The sequence below is a fragment of the Camelus ferus genome, chromosome 21 (genome assembly GCF_009834535.1).
Source record: "Camelus ferus isolate YT-003-E chromosome 21, BCGSAC_Cfer_1.0, whole genome shotgun sequence".
Lineage (NCBI taxonomy): Eukaryota > Metazoa > Chordata > Mammalia > Artiodactyla > Camelidae > Camelus > Camelus ferus.
The window spans coordinates 23,088,936-23,110,458 of NC_045716.1; the positions used below are offsets into that span (position 1 = coordinate 23,088,936).

The following is a 21,523-nucleotide window of genomic DNA, read 5'->3' on the forward strand; positions in this document are numbered from 1 at the left end:
TGGTGAGGTAGTTTCCTTCTATTCCTCATTTGTTGAGTGTTTTTATCATGAAAGGGTATGGGATTTTGTCAAATGCTTTTTCTGCATCAATTGAGATGATCATGTGTTTTTTTTCCTCCTTCATTCTCTTAATGTGGTATATTATATTCATTGATTTTTGTACGTCGAATCATCTTTGCATCCCAGGAATACATCCCACTTGGTGATGGTATATAATCCTTTTGATGTGTTATTGGGTTCAGTTTGCTAGTATTTTGTTGAGGATTTTTTGCATCAGTATTCATCAGGGATATTGGCATATAGTTTTCTTTTCTTGTAGTATCTTCATCTGGCTTTGGTATCAGAGTAATGCTGACCTCCTAGAATGAGTCTGGAAGTGTTCCTTTCTCTTTAACTTTTGGGAAGAGTTTGAGAAGGATTGGTGTTAATTTTCTTTAATTGTTTGATAGAAAAGTGCATTGAAACTATCTGGTTTTGGGCTTTTCTTTGTTTGGGTTTTTTCTTGATTACTGATTCAGTCTCCTTACTAATTATAAGTCTGTTCAGAAATTCTAATTCTTCATGATTCAGTGTTGGTAGGTTCTGTGTTTCTAAGAAGTTACCCATTTTGTCTAGGTTATCCAAATTTTTGGCTTATAATTGTTCACACTAGTGTCTTATTATCCTTTGTATTTCCCTGGCATCAGTTGTAATGTCTCCTCTTTCATTTCCGACTTCAGCGATTTGAATCTTCTTTTTTTTTTCTTAGTTAATCTAGCTAAAGACTTGTCAAATTTGTTGGTATTTTAAGAATTACTCTTAGTTTATTGGATTTTTTCTGTTGTGTTAATTCTCTATTTCTTTTATTCCGCTCTGATATTTATTCCTTTCTTCCTTCTGCTAACTTTAAATTTAAATTTTTTCCTTTTCTAGTTCCCTGGGGAGTAAAGTTAGGTTGAGATTTGATATTGCTTTTCTTTTTCTTTTATTTTTATTAAGTTTTTTAAAGAGAAGTTTTAAATTCACAGCAAAATTTAGGAGAAGGTATATAGACTTTCTCATATACTCCCTGCTCTGACACATGTGTAGCCTCCCCGATTATAAACATATTCCACCAGAGTGGTGCATTTGTTACAATAGATGAAGCCACCTTGACACATCATAATCACCCAAGGTCCATAGCTTACAATTACATTCCATTCTTGGTGTTGTACATTCTACGGGTACATGTATTTGGATAAATGTATAATGACATGTATCTGTCATTATAATATCATACAGAGTACTTTTATTGCCTTAAAAATCCCCTTTCTTCTTTTTCTAATGTAGATGTTTACTGCTATAAATTTCTCTCTTAGCACTGCTTTTCCTGCATTTCATGTTTTGGTATGCTATGCTTTTATTTTCATTTGTCTCAGGTGCCAAGTCCTTGATGCGGTGGTTCCTTGAAACCTAAGGTGCAGGTGTGCCATGAGAAATCCCAGAGGTGGCTCAGAATAGAGCTCATTTCGCTGTCCCTGATTTGTGTCTGGAGACCAACACTTCCATCCCTCTAGGACTTTTGAACAGCTGGCCCTGAGCTGTTCTAAAATGAACAGGTGTGTGACCTCAGTTAGAGGCCTGTTTCTAGAGGGGTCTGAGCACAAGCCTAGAGCGCTGGGGAGGATGCTGAGCTTCAGTGGAGGTCAGAGAACCTTAACAACAGTCAGCGCTTGGGCTGCAGGGCCTGAAACCATAGAGGCCCCAAAGGAGCAAAAGCAGCCGCTGCAAAGTCAGGCAGCTCAGCTGGAGGCCTCCCTGGGGAGTGCTGGGGTCAGAGAAGGGTGGGTCTTCCTCTCTCCCCAAGGAGTCCAGGGACCAGACAGCCTGAACAGAGCAGGGGAGAGGGAGCCAGAAGCAGGGTCCTGTGGGGGTCCCACAGGGGAGCTGAGAAGGGTCCATCTGTCTGGAGTCTCACACTGGCCTGGTCTAGTGTCTAAACTATTGAGACTGAGGTGGGCATGCCCACTGATGCCCATCAAACCCATCTGTAGCCACACTTGTCATTCTACAGGGTGAGAATCTGGTTTATCTTGCCGCATTAGGGTAAGGAACCCAAAACCACCTGTGTCAGCTTTTGTACTTCCTGTACTTTTGGTTTTCCTTTTCATTTCGATTCCTAATAAAGTTCCTTTTGGAAAACTATACAATCCTTTCTGCTTGTTCAATGTTAAAAGTTAAAAAAAAAAACACCAAAAATCTTTCTCATCCAAGGCTCATTTGGTCCTCCTGACAATCCTGTGAGATAGGATTTTACAGACAAAGATATCGAGGCTCAGAGAGGCCATGTGACTCAGCCAAAGACACATGGCTGGTGACTAGCAGACTTGCCACTGATTAAGTACTCAGTATTTGTTGAGTGGATAATTACAAACTGAGGTCAACTCCTAAGGGATCATACTTATAATAGTTTTTAACAAAGGAACCTGATGTAGCCTGGGAATGGGGAGTGTCCTTGTGGAAGTGACTTCCACATGGATGTCTCACAGTGTATGAAACTGACAAGTCCAAAAACAAACTCTTGTTTTTCCCTCCAAATCCACATCCCCAACCCCACCTTCCCATATTAATGGTGCTACCATATATTCAGCTGTTCAAGCCAAATCCAGAGGTCTTCTTGGGTTCTTCCTTACCCTAATTGGTCAGCAAGTTCTATTGGTTTTACCTCAAAAGTAAATCTCAAATCTGTCCACTTGTTTCCTTCTTTAATGCCCCTCCCATCATTTTAAAACCATCACCATCTCCCCCGACTGCAAGTGCCAGTCTTCTCTGTTTTCCACATGACCTGCTTCAATCCATTCTTGAAATAACTGCCAAGGTCATCTTTTCTACTTCTTCTAAAAGAATGCCCACGACCCATATCCTCCAGCAGCAGCAGAAGCATCAACAAAAAATTAAGCAATGCAGTAAAGTACAGAGAAGAAAGGAAAAATTTAATCACTATCCCACTACCCAGAAATAAGCATTAATATTTGTGGAACACCATTTGACTCTCTACCAGTACAGACAGCTAGAGAGACTGACAGACTAACAGAAAAAAAGCTACAAAAATGGAACCATAATACATGTTATTTATAATGAAAGGTACTATTAAAGTTTTACTTATAGATAACAAAAGGGAAAAGTATCAAAGGGAAAATGAACAAATTACTGAGCTTCAGATAAATATTTTTCATCATGAGAAATATTAATTTGTAAAGGATTCAGAGATGAAAAACAGCTCCTCACCACATGCTTTCATTTTGGATAGCCTTTTTGGACTCTGCCAGAAGCATAAGGAAAATAGTATATTCACACTTCCTCCCGTTTTCCCTACCCCAATCTACCAATTTCTGATAGTTATCTTACTTAATTTTAAAATGTTGATGTATACAGTATCTACATTCTGTTTTGTAGATTTCCAAAGCAAGTTTAGTCTTAGTTCTATGAATTCAGTGCTCACAAACAGACCTTTCAGCCTGGCCTCTTCATTCCTGCATCCTTTATTTGAGTCATCACTTCTTTCATTGGGTTTCAAAGGGCTCTTGGCTTCTGTATTCCCTGAGTCCTTTCAGCTTGAGACTGTTGATACTTTGTAGGGCATAAAATTCTCAGGTCATGCATTCTTTCTCTCTGAGCCCCGTAGACATGGATCCACTGTTGCTGCCATTGCAAGCTGCATGGGAAAATCTCAGGCTAACTGGAGTTTCCTGCCTTGTCTGTGGCTTGCTTTCCCTCCATGGATGGTCTCTCTTCTTTTTTTTCTCTTTCCTTTTCTACCATTTTAGTGATGAAATATTTCAAGCATACAGAAAAGTACAGAAAATAGCACAGTATCCAATCATAAGCGTTGCTGAATCTGAACATATTAAAAAAATTGCTTTAGATCACTTGCAATAAAACAAAACCTACAGATTCAGGTGAAGGCTTCCACGTGCCATCTTATATTGCATGGGCCCTTCCCATCACTGTAGCCACTGTTATTCTGGTTGGTCTAAGCATTAAACTGACATGAGACAGATTAATAGGAGAAAATCAAACGAAAGTTTAATAACATGTATACATGGGAGAGACTCAGGAAAACTGGGTAACTCACTAAAATGGCCAAAACCCTCATCTTAAATACCTCCTTCAGCTAAAGACAAAAGGGGAATTTAAGGGTAGTGGTTTGGAGCTTCAAAGGGGAGGTAGACAATTCACTTGGAAATGGAAAAGTAAACATTTGGTAAACAAATGTTTGCTAAGGCAGGCAGAGACAATGGGACACACAGTGGACTCTGATCTCTTTTCCACCACACCCAGCCTGTATTCTCTGCAGGTATAGCTGGTGATAGCTCTGTTTGGAGAACAGGCCCTTTATCTAAATTCTTTAGGCAGCTGAGGGGGAGGTAAAAAGAAAGACTTCCTGAATCTTCTGTTTCTTAAAAAAATAACAACCTAAATTAATCTTCAAACTGAAGAGACACATTTTGGAGTGGCAAATTTTTCTCTCCCTATGCAAACATCCTGAATTATGTATTTACGATTCCTTTGATTAAAAATTTTTTTGATCACATATGTACATATTCCTAAGGAATATGTTACTTAGTGTTACATGTTTTTGCACTTTATATAAATGGTATCATAATGCATGGATTCTTCAGCAACTTCCCCTCTTGTTTAAAATAAGAGATTTATCCATATTGATGGAGTTCATTCATTTCCATTACTATATCATATTTCACTTAAAAAATATGCTCTAATTTATTTACCTATACTCCTGTTGTGACCATTAGAGCTGTTTTCATTTCTTTTTCTGTTTCCTTTAAGACTATTTTATCATCTATTAATTAGAAATTTTTATTGTATTATAGTAAGAAAACATAATTGTAATCTATATGATATTGAGTTTTTAGAATTTATTGAGACTTCTTTTGTGTCCTAGAGCTTATTCAATATTACATGATCCACATGGGCTAGAGAAGAATGTTCACTTCCTCTTTGTTGCGTGTAGAGATCTATAGATACCAGTAGCTTGAATTTCTCAATATTATTCAGCTATTTTATATTTCTGCTTATTTTTTTTCTCCTTGGTCAATCAGTTTCCAAGAAGAGTGTATTAAAATCTCTAACTATAATTTCTTTCTTTCTTTCTTCCAGAAGTTTTGTTAGCTATTGCTTTGTATATTTTGAGGCTATATTATTGGTGTTTTTATGTTCATGATGTTTATATTTTCTTGTATTATGTTCCTCTTGTCTCATATTTTTTCATCTTGAATTCTCTTTTATCAAATATCAAAATTGCTTCTCTGATACTTCCTATGTTTTATATTTACCTGGTGAATTTTTTCCTATTCTTTTATTTTAAATATTTAATTTTTTATATTTTAAATATTAATTTAAAATATTTAAATATTTAATTTAATTTTATTTCTCTTGTATGCAACATACTCCTGAAAAAAAATTTAAACCCAATCTGGGAAACTTTGTCTTATAAGAAATATGTTTATTTTGTTCATCATGATTACAAATACTGTTATGGAATTAAGACTTATTCCACCATATAAATTTTTAAAAAACTTTTATACAGTTTTAAAGGTTACACTCCATTTACAGTTATTACACAATAATGGCTGTATTCCTCCTGTTGTACAATACATCCTTGTAGCCTATCTTACACCCAATAGTTTATACCTCCCCATCCCCCAACCCTTTTTGTCCTTCCCCACCACTGATAACCACTAGTTTGTCCTTGTATCTGTGAGTCTGCTTCTTTTTTGTTATATTCATTAGTTTGTTGTATTTTTTAGACTCCACATATAAGTATTATCATACAGTGTCTTTCTCTGTCTGAATTATTTCACTTAGCATAATGCCCTCCAAGTCCATCCAAGTGCATCCATCGCTGCAAATGTCAAAATTTCGTTCTTTTTCCTAGCTAAGCAGTATTCTCTGCCATTTTTTTTTAATTTCCTATATACTATGCCTATTTTTTCTTTCTTTTCTTTCTTGCTTTCCAATGGATAGAGGCAACTTTCTTCTATTTTAAAAGTTATACATTCTACATTTTTAAAATGTTATGGTTGCTTTCATTTAAGTCCATGTTACTCCTCTGAATAATTTCCAGTTGTATCATTCATTTTACATTTCCATTAAAAGGAAAAGTACTTTTTCACACCCTCATCCCTGTAGTCTTGCTTTTTCCTCTCTCTCACATCCCCTCATCTTGAAAGTTCCTGTAATTCAGGCTGATTCTTGCTTTGTGTAAGTCTCCAAGCAAAGGCTAGCTGGCTTGTCCTTTAAGGGCTTTTCCTGAGGCTGATAATAAAATTCTGTGCCAAGGCCTTTTTGCTTACAGCTCATCTGCAGACGGAGTCCAGCTGCAAATACAGTCTGTAACAACTGGAGACTGCTCGCCAACCAACCATCCCATCCTCTTTCTCCTTTCCCCTTTGGCCTTTTAAAATAATCAATTTGATCATATTCTTTAACCAATTCTACTCCCCATGTCTCAGGGATCCTTCTAATTTACGTCTCCTCTGATTTGAGTCCTTTCTCTAAGAGTGTTTTTAATGCAGGTCTTTTTCCTGAGGCCTGTTTTGTCCGAGAATATTTTCATTCTACCCTCACATTTGAACCACTATTTGGCCCTAGCCAAGATTTCTTTACACATTCAAAACCATTGTTACTTTGCCTTCTTGCTTCTAGTCTTTCTGTTGGGAAGTCTGATGTCAGTTTGATTTTGTTCCTTTGTATTGCTTTTGACATCTATTGAGATAATCATATGGTTTTGATTTTTCATCTGTTAATGGGGTGACTTACAGTAATATATTTTCTAATGTTAAAACCATATCTGGATGCGGCGGGTATAGCTCAGTGGTAGAGCATGTGCTTAGCATGCACGAGGTCCTAGGTTCAATCCCTGGTACCTTCATCAAAAAACAGACAAATAAATAAAACTATCTCCCCCATCAAAACAAAAAACAAAACAAAGCAAAAAACCACCAAAGACAAAATAAAACCATCTCTGCATTCATGGCATAGGCCCAATTTAGTCATGATGTATTTTTCTTAAGTGTAATGCTAGATTCCATTTGCTAACATTTTATTTAGGATTTTCAGTCTGTAAGCAGATGTGAGATTGGCTGCTAATTTACTTTCTCAGATGGTACATTTCTGTTGTTAGAATCTAGGATGCTCTACTTAGTACACAGATTTGACTGTGTGTAACAAATACTAAAAACAGCAGTGGCTTGAAGGAGGAAGAAGTTGATTTCTTTGTGATGTACTATCTGGAGGTTTGAGGTCTAGGGCTGGTTTGGTGGCTCTGCTCAGCTATCCCTAGTTTGTATTGTTCAGACGTCTCATCTGTATTCTAAGCAGCAGTATGAAAGAATGGGGTGTTCTCTGCCATTCAGGGCATGAATCAGAAGTTTGGAATCAGAGCCAGACACGAACTTAGGTTTGGCTGATCATTGCTCAAAAGTCAGTGTTCCAGAGACGAGGGTTGGTGGAAAAACTATATATGAAATAGATAAGCAACAAGTTTATACTGTATAGCACAGGAACTATATTCAATATCTTGTAGTAACCTATAATGAAAAAGAATATGAAAAGAAATATATGTATATATATGTATGACTGAAACATTATGCTGTGCACCAGAAATGGACACATTGTGAACTGGCTATATGTCAACTAAAAAAAAAAAAAAAAAAGACAGATGCTTTATTCAGGAAGCTGGCAATCTGGGAAGATGGTGGACTAGTATCCCCAAAATCACCTCTGAGTTTCCAGTTAGAGGGAAGAGGATTTTATAGGGAAAACCTGGAACTTTCAGGGGTGTGCAGGTGGGGGCTATGTGCAGAGCAGCACAGTCAGCTCAAAACTGGTCCAGCAGTGGTCTGGTCAGCATCACCTTGATTGTTTTAAGTGCAGTTAATCAACAAACTCCAGTTTGTTCCCATTTCCTTGAGGCCAGTTTCTGGAGTTATCCAAGCCAGAGACTGAGTACTGTTCAAGATGGAGCAGCTTGTTATGGCTATGGTCTGATCATGCAGCTTTTCCCTTCTGGTAGTGGTTTTAGTATCAGCAAAACAACTCAGGAATGTGCATCAGACACTTATCTATGTCCTTAGGGAAGGACTAAGGAGTCTGTGACTGCTATGTGGCTGACCTGTTGCTTAAATTGTTACCAGTTCTCCTGGTCCAACTGATAACTTTTGTTACTATGTGTTCACATTCTTCCCATCCTTAACTCTTGAGCTGTTTTTTTTGTGACTCACAGGAGGCCTGGGACACCAAAGCTTGTCTACAAACACGAGGCAGGTGGAGAACATGGTGGGTCTGTCTGGAGAAGGTCCCATAGGGTCCTGCTCAGTTACATCACTTCTGTCTACTTCTCTTGCTCAGAGCTTAGTCACGTGGCTACACCTAGCTGGGAAGTGTGGCCTTTATTTGAACTTACAAGTAAGGGTTCTTTTGCTATGAGAGACAAGAGGAGAACAGATGATGGGGCAACCAGCAATCTTTATCACGAAGGTTATTTCATATCTGCCACATAAAGTAAGCTGGGCACTATTTCCTTTTTTTCTGGAGATACAGATTTTTTTTCTTGATTATCTGATAAACTTGCCCACAAAACCCATCTTAGTCTACTGTATTTTTAATTTTTACCTTTATTGTGTAGATTTATACTACTGATCAATTTCTTTAATAGTTATAGGTCTTTAGATTTTCTCTCTCTCAATGTTGGTATATTATATATATTTATTTCCTGCAAAACTGCCTATTTTATGTAATTTTTCAAATTTCAATCTCAGTTGTATCTGGGGGTGGTGGTGGGGATTCTGGTTAATCTGTTTTAAGAGTCTCGGTTTTCAAAGTCATTTTGCTTTTGCCAAGCACCTCAGGCCATTGCCAGTATAACACCACTTTTTATGCTAATTTCTTATTCTGAGATTTTCTGAACCACGCCAGCCATGTAAACTAAAATCCCAAATCTGCATGAAGGCAGACCCATGGGTAAAATTTCTCCAGGAAAACCGTTTTCTCTGGATGATTTTTCCATCCAGAGTCCCGGATCAGGCTATGCAATCTTCCTTGTGATCTCTTCTTGCTGGTGGGAGATTTTTCTTTCAGGGCGATTCCTCCACTAAGGGAGCAATTCTTTGAGGGTCTTTGCTTCACATAGGGGGCTTTCCAATTCCTGGCTATTTGCAGATATAAAGACTCATTTCTTCTCAACTGATCCCTAAAGACTGAAGCCCTTTGTTTCCTGAGGCTAGAAACCACCCCTTCCTGAGGACAGCTGTAACATTAACTCATGCTGCTTGGTTTTCAGCTCCTCCTTTGCTTTGAGTCTCCAAAGATTTCCTTTACTTTTTTGTGAGTTTGGCAATAAATTAGAAAAAGTATGACTGTTTCAACCAGATGGAAATGGAAGTCAAATTCTTTTTTCTCAACACAGTAACTTCATCAGAATATGTCTCAGTTTTGATAAATTCTGGATCATTCTTTCCTTGGAATATGCTGAACAGCCAAGGATTTATTTTAGATTATTTTATTCGATTTGCTTCATTCTCTTCTTTAGGAATGCAGATTACATATTGATTGGATTTTTCTGTTTTCCACATTTCTTCTTCTTTCCATCTGATATTTTCATTGTTTTGCTTTTCCTTTCTTTTTCTTTTTTTCTTTTTTTCAGGACCTCATGGACACCAAGCATGGGCTCTACCACTGACCTACACCCTCAACCCTGTCCATTTCTGCTTTATGATTTTCTTAAACCTATCATTAGGTTCCTGATTTTAATTTCCATTGTGTTTATTCTATTTTAGCATATGACCTTCATCTGTGTAACATTTGAATTTTTTCAATTTTTTTGTTTGTTTTGTTTTATTTTTAAATGGAGGAGGTAATTAGGTTTATTTTTTTAGTGGAGGTACTGGGGATTGAAGTCAGGACATCATGTCTGCAGGCTGGCACTTTACCACTGAGCTTACCCTCCCCGCTTTTTATTTCTTATCTGAAGTCTTCTAATTCTCCCTTCTCCTTTTGCTATATAATCTTTTCTCTGAATCCTTGTATCTTTTTTAAAAGTTATTTTTAAATTTTCTTGACCATTATCCTTTCTGATTATTGTTGACTTTGAGCAGAGCTAGCTATCGCCTGAAGGGTGGTGCGCTGTAGAGCGGGGGCGGTGTAGGTGGGCTGGAGCGGTCCCTGGGGTGTGTAGGGGTACATATCTCCTCTCACTTTCAGTGTTTGGGAGGTAGGGGTGCATCTCAGTAAAACTTGGTGGCATCTAGTCTGACATCCTCTGCCTCCTCTCTTGCTTCACCCCAGTTCACCTCTGGTGGCATCCTTGACCAGGAGGCCATGTCAAGGCAACAGGAATGTCATGCCAGCATGGCTTCTTCTCAAGCTACCTTTTCCCTGATGCCCTGCGGTGACAAACTAGGTCTCCGCAGGGAGTCCTCTCCTAAGCCTGTTCTCAACCTCCAATATTAGTGTTTCAATCAAAGGGACATTGGATTTCCCTTCCAGGAGGTGTTCCACCCAAGGGTTTGGGCAGTGTGTTTCTGCTTTCATAGAATGCCCTTGCTTAGGTCCACACATAACTATATTTGGCAGGTGCTCTTCATGATTTGTGGCTTGCGGTTATACCAGTTTCATCAAACATGGTCTTTTTCATCTCCTCTACTTTTTTTTTTTTTAATTCTTTGGAGGTTCCAAAGTGGAGAAACAAAAAACACCTCTACTCTGCCATCTTTCATTGAGAGCGTGTCCCAGCGTCATGCTTAAGCCCTAAGTTAGAGTCTGTCACTCTTATTACTTAAAATCCTTCCATGGTTTCCTGTGGTACTTGGAATAAAACCCAGGCTCCTGACGCTGGTCTCAGAGGCTCTGCGTGACTTGACCCCCACGGGCCTCTGCAATTCCATCTGATGCCATTCTCTCCCTCGCCACCCGTGCCCCACCCACACCTGTCTTCTTTTGCTTCTTTCACACTCCCAAACTCCCTCCTGTCTCTGGGCCACTGCCCGGAACGCTCATCCCCGACTAACCCGTGTGGGGAACTCCTCATTCCTCAAGTCTCAGGTGAAATGTCTCCTCCTTAGCAAGCCCTCGCCTGACCACCCTACCCAGGTGGTGACTCTTTATCACAGCACCCGTTTGTTTTCATTCACAGCCCTTACTACAGCTTGTAATTTACACTTATTTCCTGGCTTCCTCACTTGATTACAAGCCCCACCAGGGAGAGGAATGCATCCATTTTTTTCCACCAGTGTGTCCCCAGGGCCCAGTGTAGTGTCACGACCTAATAAACATTTGTGGCATGATGAAGAGGGAATTGGAAAGTTGTACCCTTGGGAACCACATTGAAGAGTTTACTTTTTAATTGTTTAATTTTATTTATTTGGGGGTGCTTGTTTATTTATTTATTTATTTATTTATTTATTTATTTATTTATTTATTTATTTATTTATTTATTTAATGGAGATACTGGAGGTTGAACCAAGGACCTGGTGCATGCTAAGCATGTGCTCTACCACTGAGCTATACCCTTCCTGCCTCGAAGAGTTTAAATGATGTGGTGGTCAGTAGAGAGACCTGGATGGTCTTTGAGCAAGTGAGGGTCAGAATGGATAGTTCTGATCAGAATGGAGGAGGGGAGAGACTAGAGTCCTGGAGGGGACTGGTCAGGAGGTTGCTGTCCCAGCACAGCCTGGGTGAGCCTGTTGCTATGGGCGCAGAAAGGAAGGGTCGGCCAGGTGAGCTTCCAGGGAAATGCCCAGCAGCACTGGGTGTGTGCTCGGTAGGGACTTGTGGCTGGCGAGGCTGCCTGGCTGGATCCTGGGTTCTACAGAGCCAGGCGGAGACGATGCCCGTGTTGGGGCTTGGATGACTAGGGGAGCAGTGAGAGCCTGGGGCTGGGAGGGCGGGGCTGCCCGAATGCCGATTCACGCCCTTTCATTCTAGGAGTCATCTAAATTGAGGAGGTGATGGTGCCGTGAGAAAGATGGAGAGAAAGGAGACAGAGGGAAGACAGCAGGAGAGAAAGGGTAGAAAACTAATGTCAGGGGTAGGGAACAGAAGGGGACCAGGGACGTGGCAGAGAAGGAACTTCTGGTGAAGGAGAAGCAGGCAGTCGGGGTAACTGAGCTCTGCAGCCGGGCCAATCTGAGTTCAAATCCCAGCTCTGCTCTTAATCCCCTGAGCTTCTGTTTCCTGATCTATTAATCACAGGCATGGCCCACATTCTAGGCTGGTGGGGAGGATTAAATTAGATAATGTACTACTTAAAACAATCTCCACACAGAGTAAGCACTCAGCACACTTGAATTTCTTCCTTCCCACCTTAATGCTGCCCTCCTTCCTTAGAAGCAGATGTTTATCTGGTCAGAGGGGGGACAGGTTCAGAAAGTAATTTGTTATTACTTGACTTAGAGATGATCTTGTTCCGAGAGACCAATCTTTGTGCATCCTTATGACTGCGTGGTAAACTCAAACAGTCTGGAAATCAGCTCAGTTTCTTTCCAGAAGGAACGTTTCTGTGAGGATCCAATACAAACCAGAGGCTGGCTGGTGAATAGAGAGCCAGGATGACTGGAAGTGAATGCTCTCGACACCGTGCGTTAGCTTGGATGACGATGTGCTGGTGTGTCTACTCCCAGGCACGAAGTCCACCCCCTCACCTATGGGATGGAGCACCAGGAGGCACTGAACTAGGTCAGCCTAGGTTGTCACCGAACTCCGCTATATCTGCAGCTGGCCTTAGATGTTTTGCCAGTTAGAATGGGAGAAATATGATCATTTCCAAGCTAGGAGGAAGAATGAAGCAAGTGAGTGGATTTTCCTTAATTTTAAGCTTTTCTTTATTATTTTTAAAAATTAAACTGTTAACACATGACACTAGCAGATGACAAAATAAGGGCTCAAAAAAAGCCTATCAGTGTTGACAGGGAAACGAGGAGCTGATTATCGCCCTTCGTGTTTTAGTGGCTATGCGGGGCTTGGTAGTGGTTGTCCATTGCTGACGTGTCAGACGACCCCATCTCGGCAATGACCTTGGTTCTAGCTGCCTGCCATGGTTTCTTCTTCTACTGCTGTATCTAACAACATTCACTGAGTGCTCGCTAGGTACTTTACACGGGCTATCTCATTCGATCTGTGAGGCGGGTGACAGTAGCCTCATGTTACAGAGGAGGAAACTGATTCCTAGAGGGAGGTTAAGCAGTGCTCATAAGGTGACATGGCTAGTGTACTGACTGCGGTGACCTGCTTCCTTCTTTTGGAAAGAGACCCTTGACCATAGGGCCAGGTACCTCACCCACACTGGCTGCTCATAGCTCCCTGACTCCCTGGAAACAGGGGTTGCTCCATAGCTGAGTACATGAACCAAGCAGGACCAATTAGGGCTCTTCCTGGGATATATGGACACTGGGTTTACGAAGGTAGAACAGTCTGTGGCCATGTTCCTTGTTATTTCGAGAGACCCTACTATAGTAAGAGTGAAGCCAACATGTAATAGAAGAGAACAAATCTGACTCCATATTTGGTCTCTTCCTTTGGCTTCAACCCTGTGTTCTGTTTCCTGGGCTTAGTTGTGCTGGTTCTGCCCCTTTCGTAAAAGAATGTTGAATATAGCCTGAAATATACAGGATAGCCGATTCTCAAGGCTCTGACCTTTAAGGGTATTAATATTTTTCCCATTCATATAAAGATAAAAAGCTGCAGAATAGAAAATAACATTGTTTTGTTGGAGGTTTACAGGGACACGATGACCTGACCCACGTGGACAGTTGCAAGAACAAAGGATTCGGACACCAAGAAGTTTGCAACGACCACATCCCCTCCCCTTTTTAGCATAAAAGGAGCCTGAATTCTGACTTGGGGAAGATGGTTCTCCAGGACATTAGCCCTCCATCTTCTCGGTCTGCCAGCTTTCCGAATAAAGTCATTATTCCTTGCCTGATTTATTGACCTGTTGTGCGGCAAGTAGAACGAGTTTGGACTCAGTAACAAACATATAAAGAGAGACAAACAGCGATGAGAGAAGGTTAGATGGGTGGATGCATGGTGTTGAGTGTCCTGTTCTAGCCCCCAAGGCTGTGGTTCATTGATCCTGTGAATTATTGCAGTGACCTTAACAGTTATGTAACATAATACAGCCCCCTCCCCACTTTTTTTTTTTTTTTTTTGCTTCAGTGAGCTTGCCTGGAATTTCTGTCTCTTAGAGCTGAACGGTCTTGATCCCTAGAGCCAGAATGTGGTGGAGTCAAGATTCAAACTCAGAATCCAACATCTTACCTTCTCTGCTATAACCATTTCCTAGTATTACACCCTAATCTCTTAAAACGCCTCTCTTTAAACCACTTCCTCATGAGCAATATTCTATGCTTTTCAACATCACTGCTTACATTCCTGAGTCACCTTTTTTTTTTTTTTTCCCCCTGAAGCTGCCTTTAGTTCTTTTCTGAGATTTGGGAAGTTCCCTGGGTTTATCAGAACGCATTAGAACACATCTCTCAAGTTGGGTGTTTCCGAGAAGGTTGTTAACCACTCTGCTTTCTGCTGATTCCGGTTATCACCCCTTTCTCCAGCTGACTTGTTCTGTGCTTAGCATCCATTCTGGAAAATGGTGGAACCCTGCTTCAGACCCAGGGCTGCCTGACACCCAGGGCTGTGTGCTTTTCAGGCATCAGATCTCAGGAACTACAGGGCTCTGTACTGACTCCGTGAGGAGTTGTGGGTGGAGGAGGCCTGTCCCCCCCCAGAGAGTATCTGTGTTCCTGTGAGCCTGCTGTCATCAGGACAGGGACGACAGTGGGGGTGGCTGGAGGCTAGGGACACAAGGAATGATTTGTTCCTGACCAGATCCCCTAGTAGGGGCACAAAGTCAGTCTGCACCTCTGCAGCAAAGGGGATGACAAACGCAATACACATGGCAGATTCAGAATAACCCAAACAGTGCGATAACGCAGGGGATAGTTAGATAAATTATTTAATGCAGTTTGTTAAGAGCAAATATCTCAAAGCATATTTTGGGGATCAGAAGAATAATAAAAGGGCTCTTTGTAGTGAAAAAGTTTAAGGTCAATTGTTGGTGCAGCTCCCCTAAGATCGCACAGTCAGCCAGGGGAAAGCCAGGGCTTAAACCTGGGGCCCCAACAGTGAGGCCATTTCTCTTTCTGCTGAACTGCCCCGGGGACAGTGGGTAGGTTGGCAGAGCTTGGCAGTGCTCAGCCCCTCACTTCTGCTACCTAGTTCCCTCCTGCCCTCTCCCAATGTCTATTAAACAGTTTACAGGCATCTGTCTTTCGTCTCAGCAGCCCACCTGGGTTTCCCAGCAGGACCTGTCCAGGAAATACCTTATACATCGGGCGGGTGTGAGAGGTGTGGGTGTGGGAAGGCTCGATGGAGATGAATCAGCAGGGCCTCCTTCCTGAGTCAGGAGCAGGGCAGGGCACGGGCTGGCCGGGCGCGGACCGGAGGGAGGGAAAGAGGGAGCGCAGGGAGAGACCAGCCCGCAATGACACATCTTAACCACCGGGGGGCAGAACAAGACGGGAAAAATCCAGAAGCCGCTGGTGGGAAACGTCTGGCGCCTGGAACCGGGCGCAAGGTGGATGGACGGAAAGCAGAGACCCTGCTTCTCAGGCTGGGCCTGGACAGAGTCATGGCCAGGTGTGCCCACTGCCTGTCTGCGCCCTGGCTTCTCTGCCGTCATGGAGAGGCGGAGAATGGAGAGTGGGATTGGACTCTCCGGGTCAGTCTGTCCAACCTTCCCGTTCTGCCAAGGAGATGAGAATTGCTCAAGATCCATCACACAGCAAGTTAGTGGCAAATTACTGTGATTTTCATAAGTCTCAGGAATAGCGCCACTTAATGGACACTATCTTGGCCTCAGTTCTCATTTAGGGACAGGTGTCCAGGTGCTGCCCCTGAGCAATCAGGAGCTCTCTCCCTCTTCCATCTTAGTCCCTTTTACCTCACTGTCCCTTTGTTTCCGTGACTCTATTTTTCTCTGACCTTTTCTCCCAGTTTCCATCTGACTGCCCCTGTGTCTCTTCCTCTGCCTCCTGTCTCCATCCCTGCCTTCTGGGGAGTTTGCTCAGCTCCTGGCTGGGTCCCCAGAGTGAGATGTTTCCTGCAGTCACTCCTCAGGGATTCATAGCTCTCTCAAGCTCTGTTTTCCAACCCAGTGTCTTAGTTCCGCTCATGGGATCCAGAGAAGTGATGATTTGGTAGCATAATCAATGGTGTGATGTGGGGAGGTGAGAAGGCCCCCTGGCTCCTAAATACTACCCCCAGCAACACCCCCCCCCCGCAATTTGGTAACCATAAACTGGTTGGCACCTGGTGTGGGCAATCCCGCCCAGTGAGCTCACCATGTGGGCGAGAGAAGACAGTACATGAGTGATTCAATCGAGAGCAGAATGCTTTGAGCACACAGGACAAAAGGAGTGCCTGGTAGGGGTCAGAGCAGGTACAGACAGAATCTGGTTGGGCCCAGGGAAAGCCCTGTGAAGCAGGGGACGTTTTACTGGCCTGTGAAAGCAGGGTGGGATTTCAGCAGGAAGGGATGTGATGAGTGGGCGCATTCTGAGTAGAGGGGTGGGCATAAGCCAAGAGTCGTGGCCACACCAGGGGCACGTGCCCCCAAGGGCTTAGGTGCAACGAGCAAGGCAGTTAGTGTATACGCAGGGGAGGCTCAGTGCAGGTGGGGGCCAGGGTCCAAGCACCTCACTGCTGGGAGGAGCTGCGGGGACGCCACTGTGGCTTCTGAGCAGAAGTGGCATCTGCCGAAGTCCTCAGTTAACATGGAAGGAGTCCTCCAAAAAGCAATGCCTTGCATCCCTTTGGTCCTTACCCTCAGGGTGAACAATTTTGATTCCAAGCTCTACCTGAAATAGGTTTTGAAGGGGAGGAACAGTAGCCTGATAGGTCAAAGTGCCTTGGGGAGGAGGGGACACTGGGCGGCTTTGCAAAGATGTAGGAGAGGATGCTGGGGGCCCCCAAAGTGTGACTTCATTTGTGCTCTCAGGCTGCCCCTGAATCCCAGGGCGGCCCCAGGAAGAGAGCAGCCTGGCGCCACAGCTGATCCTCTGTCGATTCTCAGTCTGAGCTTCTCTGTGGTGTCCCGATCCAAAGGTCCCGGGCCTGGGAAGGGTCTGTGTGCCAGCGCCCTCGCCTCCCAAGCTGGGCTGGGGTTTCCGCCTGCTGCCCCAGGACTGAGGCTGCCCTGGCCCTGGGGGAGGAGGGCGGTGCTGGTGAGTCACTGCCTGGGCATCTGGGCCTGGAACCACGGGTGAGTCACCTAGGACCAGGGGTGCTGGGGGAGGGGAAGGAGGCTAGTGGACATCTGGAGGGGGGAGGGGAGCTGGGCCCACAGGAAGGGTGGAGCCCAGACTGGCCCGGGGCAGTAGGCGAGGGGGCCTGGGAAGGGGCGGCAAGAAGCCTGCTCTTCCCTGAAAACCCCTCCCCTGGGCTGGGTCCTGAAAGGCCTCAGTGTTTGCCTGTCTCTCCCTATGGGGAGGGGCCTTTAGGAGTGGGCTGAGGGAGGCCTCACCCCAGGCCTGGCCCCCTGGCTTTGGGAAGTGGTCAGGCCCTCCCCCCCCACTCACTCACCCCTCAAGCTGGAGAAGAGGAGACCAGAGTTTTCTCTTCTTCCTTCAGACCTCCTGGGGCTTCCTTCCACACCACACAGACTGCTGCTCACCCCAGCTGATGGTAAACAGCCATCTCACCTCTCACTGCCTCCCTGTCTCCTTCCAGACCCCTTCCAACACAAAGGGGGTCTTTTGCAGGTACTTTTAGGCACATCAACTTTCCTCATTACATCATTAAAAGGTATTGTGGTGCCAGATATTAAATGTAACTGTGTTTCCCTCATTCCCTGAGGTCACCCCGCCCTCTCTTTCCTGATGCCCCCCAGCTGCTGCTAGCCCCCAGCGCGCACACATGTACATACACACACAAACACACCTGTGAAGTCCCAGTGTGCACCTGCAGCCTCTGATACACCAGTGAGCCATGACTCATAGGCATGTGTCATGAGAACACGGCCTGGTCTGAGTCTCTAGGCCCCAGGAACAGGGGCTGCCTCCCCACGCTGTGGGCCCAGGATCCCCCTTCCCCTCGACACCTCCAGCTTCTCGCTCCTCACCGTGGCCTGGGTGGGCCTGGGGGCTGCCCTTGGCCAGCCTAGAACTGTCCCCAGCTGGCGGTGGGGCTGGCGGTCTCTGGGAAGGAGGGGGCTGGGAGGGAGTAGGTGGGGGTGGCAGGAAGCCAGGCTTTGGCGAGATCAGGTTAGGGCAGGTTTGGTTTCCTTGAATTCCGTGTTGGGGGCCTGTGGGTGGCATATAAATCCTCACTTTGGGCACCTGGCCCTTGCTTTCCGTCCTGAGTCTCTCTCTACCATCAGGTCTGGTGAGTAACTCTGTCCTGCTGAGGGCTGGGTGGGGAGGACCCCCGTCGGTCTCTGCCTTTGTGCCTTTGTCTCGATCTTTGTCTCATTCTGATAGCATTGCTGGAAGAGTCCTGGGGCCTCTGTGAGTCTCTGCACTTGAAGGGAACCTCCTGTGAAGTGTCAGACTGAGACTTTCCAGGCTCCTCGGTGAGGTTTCAGTTTAGGGATTACTCTGAGGCCCCCTCTTGGGGCTCCCAGTCTGGGTGTCAGTCTAGAAGCCCTTCTTGGAGGTCTAGGCCTAGGAGTATGAAGAGAGTGTGTGTGTGTGTGTGTGTGTGTGTGTGTGTGTGTGTGTGTGTGTGTGTGTGTGTGTGTGTGTTGGAGCGCTTTAACAAGAATCCTGGGTTTGTTTTGTTTTTGTTTTTGTTTTTGCAAAATCCTGGATTCCAGCAGGACTCAGGAACAAGAGCCAAGGCTCTCAAGTGCGTGGGCCCTCCTGGGTCCCTGCCCTGAGTAGCGGCCTAGCTCTGCCCACTGCCGCTTCCTGTCCTCTCCCACCTCCTGAAGGCAGGGCTGGCAGGATGGGCCCCTGGGTTCTCCCTGCCTCTGACACCAGCTCCTCTGGCCTCCCCCTGGACCCGCCTAACCCTCCTGGGCTGGTCTGAGCATTCTCGAAGCAGGACCTTGGAAAAGATGACCTCCGAGGTCTGTCCTTATGTCCCAGATTCTTTCCTGATCCCGGGGCCCTGGGCTTTTAATTTCTTTCATTCCAGCCCCAGTAAGATCCTTCCTGGGGAGAAGGGTGTTCAGTTGCCTCCACCCTACCCATGCCCCATCTGCATAGAGCCAGCACCGCCGCTTAGGGGCCTCCAGTATGAGGGGAGACACATTCCCTGCCCTATGAGAGCCCCGAGTCCCAGGGAGGACATGTGCCTGCCCCGGGGAGCTTCCAGTTAGATGAGAGAGCGACACCCTCTGGCTGAGGAGGGAAATGACCCCTCAGGGACCCTCCTACCCCTGAGGGGAGCCAGCAGCCCCAGTGAGTAGCCCATGGAGGTGCCTGCCTCCCCAGCGCTGGCACAGAGCCCACTGGCCTGTGGAAGGAGCTGCAGAGAGATGATCCCAGATGGGACTCAGATCGCCCTGCCATTTCCCTTCCACAGACACTCAAAGGGGGAGCCCTGCCTCGGGGGTGGGCCCCAAGTGGGATCAGAGGAGCCCTGAGGCCCTTCCGAACACAGCCAGCGGAAGGGTGAGCATCTGCCCTCAGTGGGAGGTGGAGGCGGCCCAGGGAGCCACGGGCTGAGGGGGAGATGCAGCCCTGCCTTCCCATTCAGAGAGAGGCTTGGGGAGGCAGTTTCGGGGCTCACGGGCAGAAGTGGGTCTCCATCATCTGCCACCTCTGCAGCCCCAGATCCAAGATGTCCAGTCCTCTGGAGCAGGCGCTGGCTGTGATGGTCACCACCTTCCACAAGTACTCTGGCCAAGAGGGAGACAAGTTCAAGCTGAGTAAAGGGGAGATGAAGGAACTTCTACACAAGGAGCTGCCCAGCTTTGTGGGGGTGAGTGGGGCTGGCCTAGGGCGGGAGGATCCTGGTGTGTGTGTCGAGGGGGCATAGGATAAATCTCTTCTCCTTTCCTCTGGGGTGCCTCCTGACGTAGACAGCAGGGTGGGGCCGGGCCCTTCATGGCCTCAGAGAACGGAGGCACTCTCAGAGCCCAGAGAGGGAAAGTGACTGGCTCATGATCGCACAACATGTGTGTGTGTGTGTGTGTGTCCTCTCTCTCTCTCATTTTCCATATTTATGTGCCAAACTACAAAAGTGTGTAAGGAGAGAGCAGTCCAGCGAAGACACACCCCCCGGGACATTTTGCGGAGAGACGCAGTCAGCTCTCAGTTTGCCCCTTGCCTTCCCCTTACCGACTCCTGAGGAATCCCAAAGTCAGGTCTCAGGCTTTGAACTTTGAGACAGGCCCTTTCTTTTTAAATGTTTCTTTTGGTCTCATTTGTCTAATTTGATTTTATTTTGGCTGGCATGAAAAAGGGTGTGTCTTTTCTGAATTCACTTTGCTGGTGATGGGGAGTGGCGGTGGCCTCAGAAAACTGTCATTTCCTCATCAGCCGATGAGGGTAATGCCCACCTCGCTGGGCTCCTGTGGGGAGTAGAGCGAATCCTGTGCTTAGAGATGCTTGGCGTGTTCCCCACTCCCAGCCAGGAGATCTGGAGACCCCCTGTCCCCACTCACGGGGCCGCCCAGTGGCTCCCGGGGGCTGCCTGCCCGCCACTCACCCGGCTGCTCAGTGCGGAGGGACAGCGAGGCTCTGACCCGCGGGAGCAGCCCGCTGATGACCCCACTCTCTCGCTTTCAGGAGAAGGTGGACGAGGAGGGCCTGAAGAAGCTGATAGGTGATCTGGATGAGAACAGCGACCAGGAGGTGGACTTCCAGGAGTACGCTGTTTTCCTGGCCCTCATCACTATCATGTGCAATGACTTCTTCCAGGGCGCCCCAGGGCGGTCCTGATGCAGCACGCTCGCCTCCCTCCCGCGGGCCTCGGGGGCCCAGGAGGACTCTCTGTAGTTAGTTTTATACTCAATAAACTTTTTCACTTGTTGAAAATATTGTTTTTGCTTGTTGACCAATATCGCTAACATTTTAAAAATTTTGCCAAATAAAGCTATTTTAAAAGGGCAAATACCATCCACCATCACTAGCATTTCATAAAAAGAAAACTTCAACAAAAAGGAAGGATATAGTTTCAGAATGAAGAACAGACCTTGACACTCAATATTACAAACAATCAGTTGTTCTAGGATCAGCTCGAGGGGCATTAGTCTAACCAGCCTGGCAGAGCTTTGCATTAAGGACTTCCTGTCAGATCGCAGGCCATAGGCAGTGTCCCTGTTTCTAGCAAAGCTGTGTTTCTTTTTCTATCTGCTTTCTGATTGGCTAGCTCCAGTCTGGGTTTTTTCTTCTCCTGTTGGTCTCTGCTGAAAGCTCCTAGGAGCCAGTTCGTACCAACATTCGTATTTTTTCTACTCTGTTGCCTAAGATTGTAGCCTAAGTGACTGTATATTATTCCGCACCCTCTGGTGCATCAAATGACAGTTTGGCCAAATGCTTTGCTG

At 45.4% G+C, this 21,523-nt stretch overlaps 1 protein-coding gene across 5 annotated transcripts; it reads left to right on the forward strand.

The window, feature by feature from the left end:
• The first annotated feature begins 18,256 nt into the window (after positions 1-18,256).
• On the forward strand, positions 18,257-21,014 carry S100A2 (S100 calcium binding protein A2). Of its 5 annotated transcripts, XM_032464224.1 has the most exons (5): positions 18,257-18,414; positions 18,510-18,601; positions 19,558-19,646; positions 19,803-19,956; positions 20,766-21,014. In XM_032464224.1, the coding sequence occupies exons 4-5, from the start codon at positions 19,816-19,818 to the stop codon at positions 20,916-20,918; spliced, it is 294 nt and encodes a 97-aa protein (XP_032320115.1). In that variant the 5' UTR covers positions 18,257-18,414; positions 18,510-18,601; positions 19,558-19,646; positions 19,803-19,815; the 3' UTR covers positions 20,919-21,014. The 5 variants fall into 5 exon arrangements, with proteins under 5 accessions (XP_032320115.1, XP_014408321.2, XP_006177239.2 ...); XM_014552835.2 differs by lacking the exon at positions 19,558-19,646 and having other exon boundaries at positions 18,259-18,414; XM_032464225.1 differs by lacking the exon at positions 18,510-18,601 and having other exon boundaries at positions 18,343-18,414.
• The last annotated feature ends 509 nt before the right edge of the window (positions 21,015-21,523 follow it).

Bases quoted from the DNA above. Each gene is read 5' to 3' on its own strand.
- S100A2 (XM_032464223.1), top strand. The intron at 19,647-19,802 runs GTGAGCATCTGC...CCACCTCTGCAG, and splicing joins CGAACACAGCCAGCGGAAGG to CCCCAGATCCAAGATGTCCA. The intron at 19,957-20,765 runs GTGAGTGGGGCT...TCTCGCTTTCAG, and splicing joins AGCTGCCCAGCTTTGTGGGG to GAGAAGGTGGACGAGGAGGG.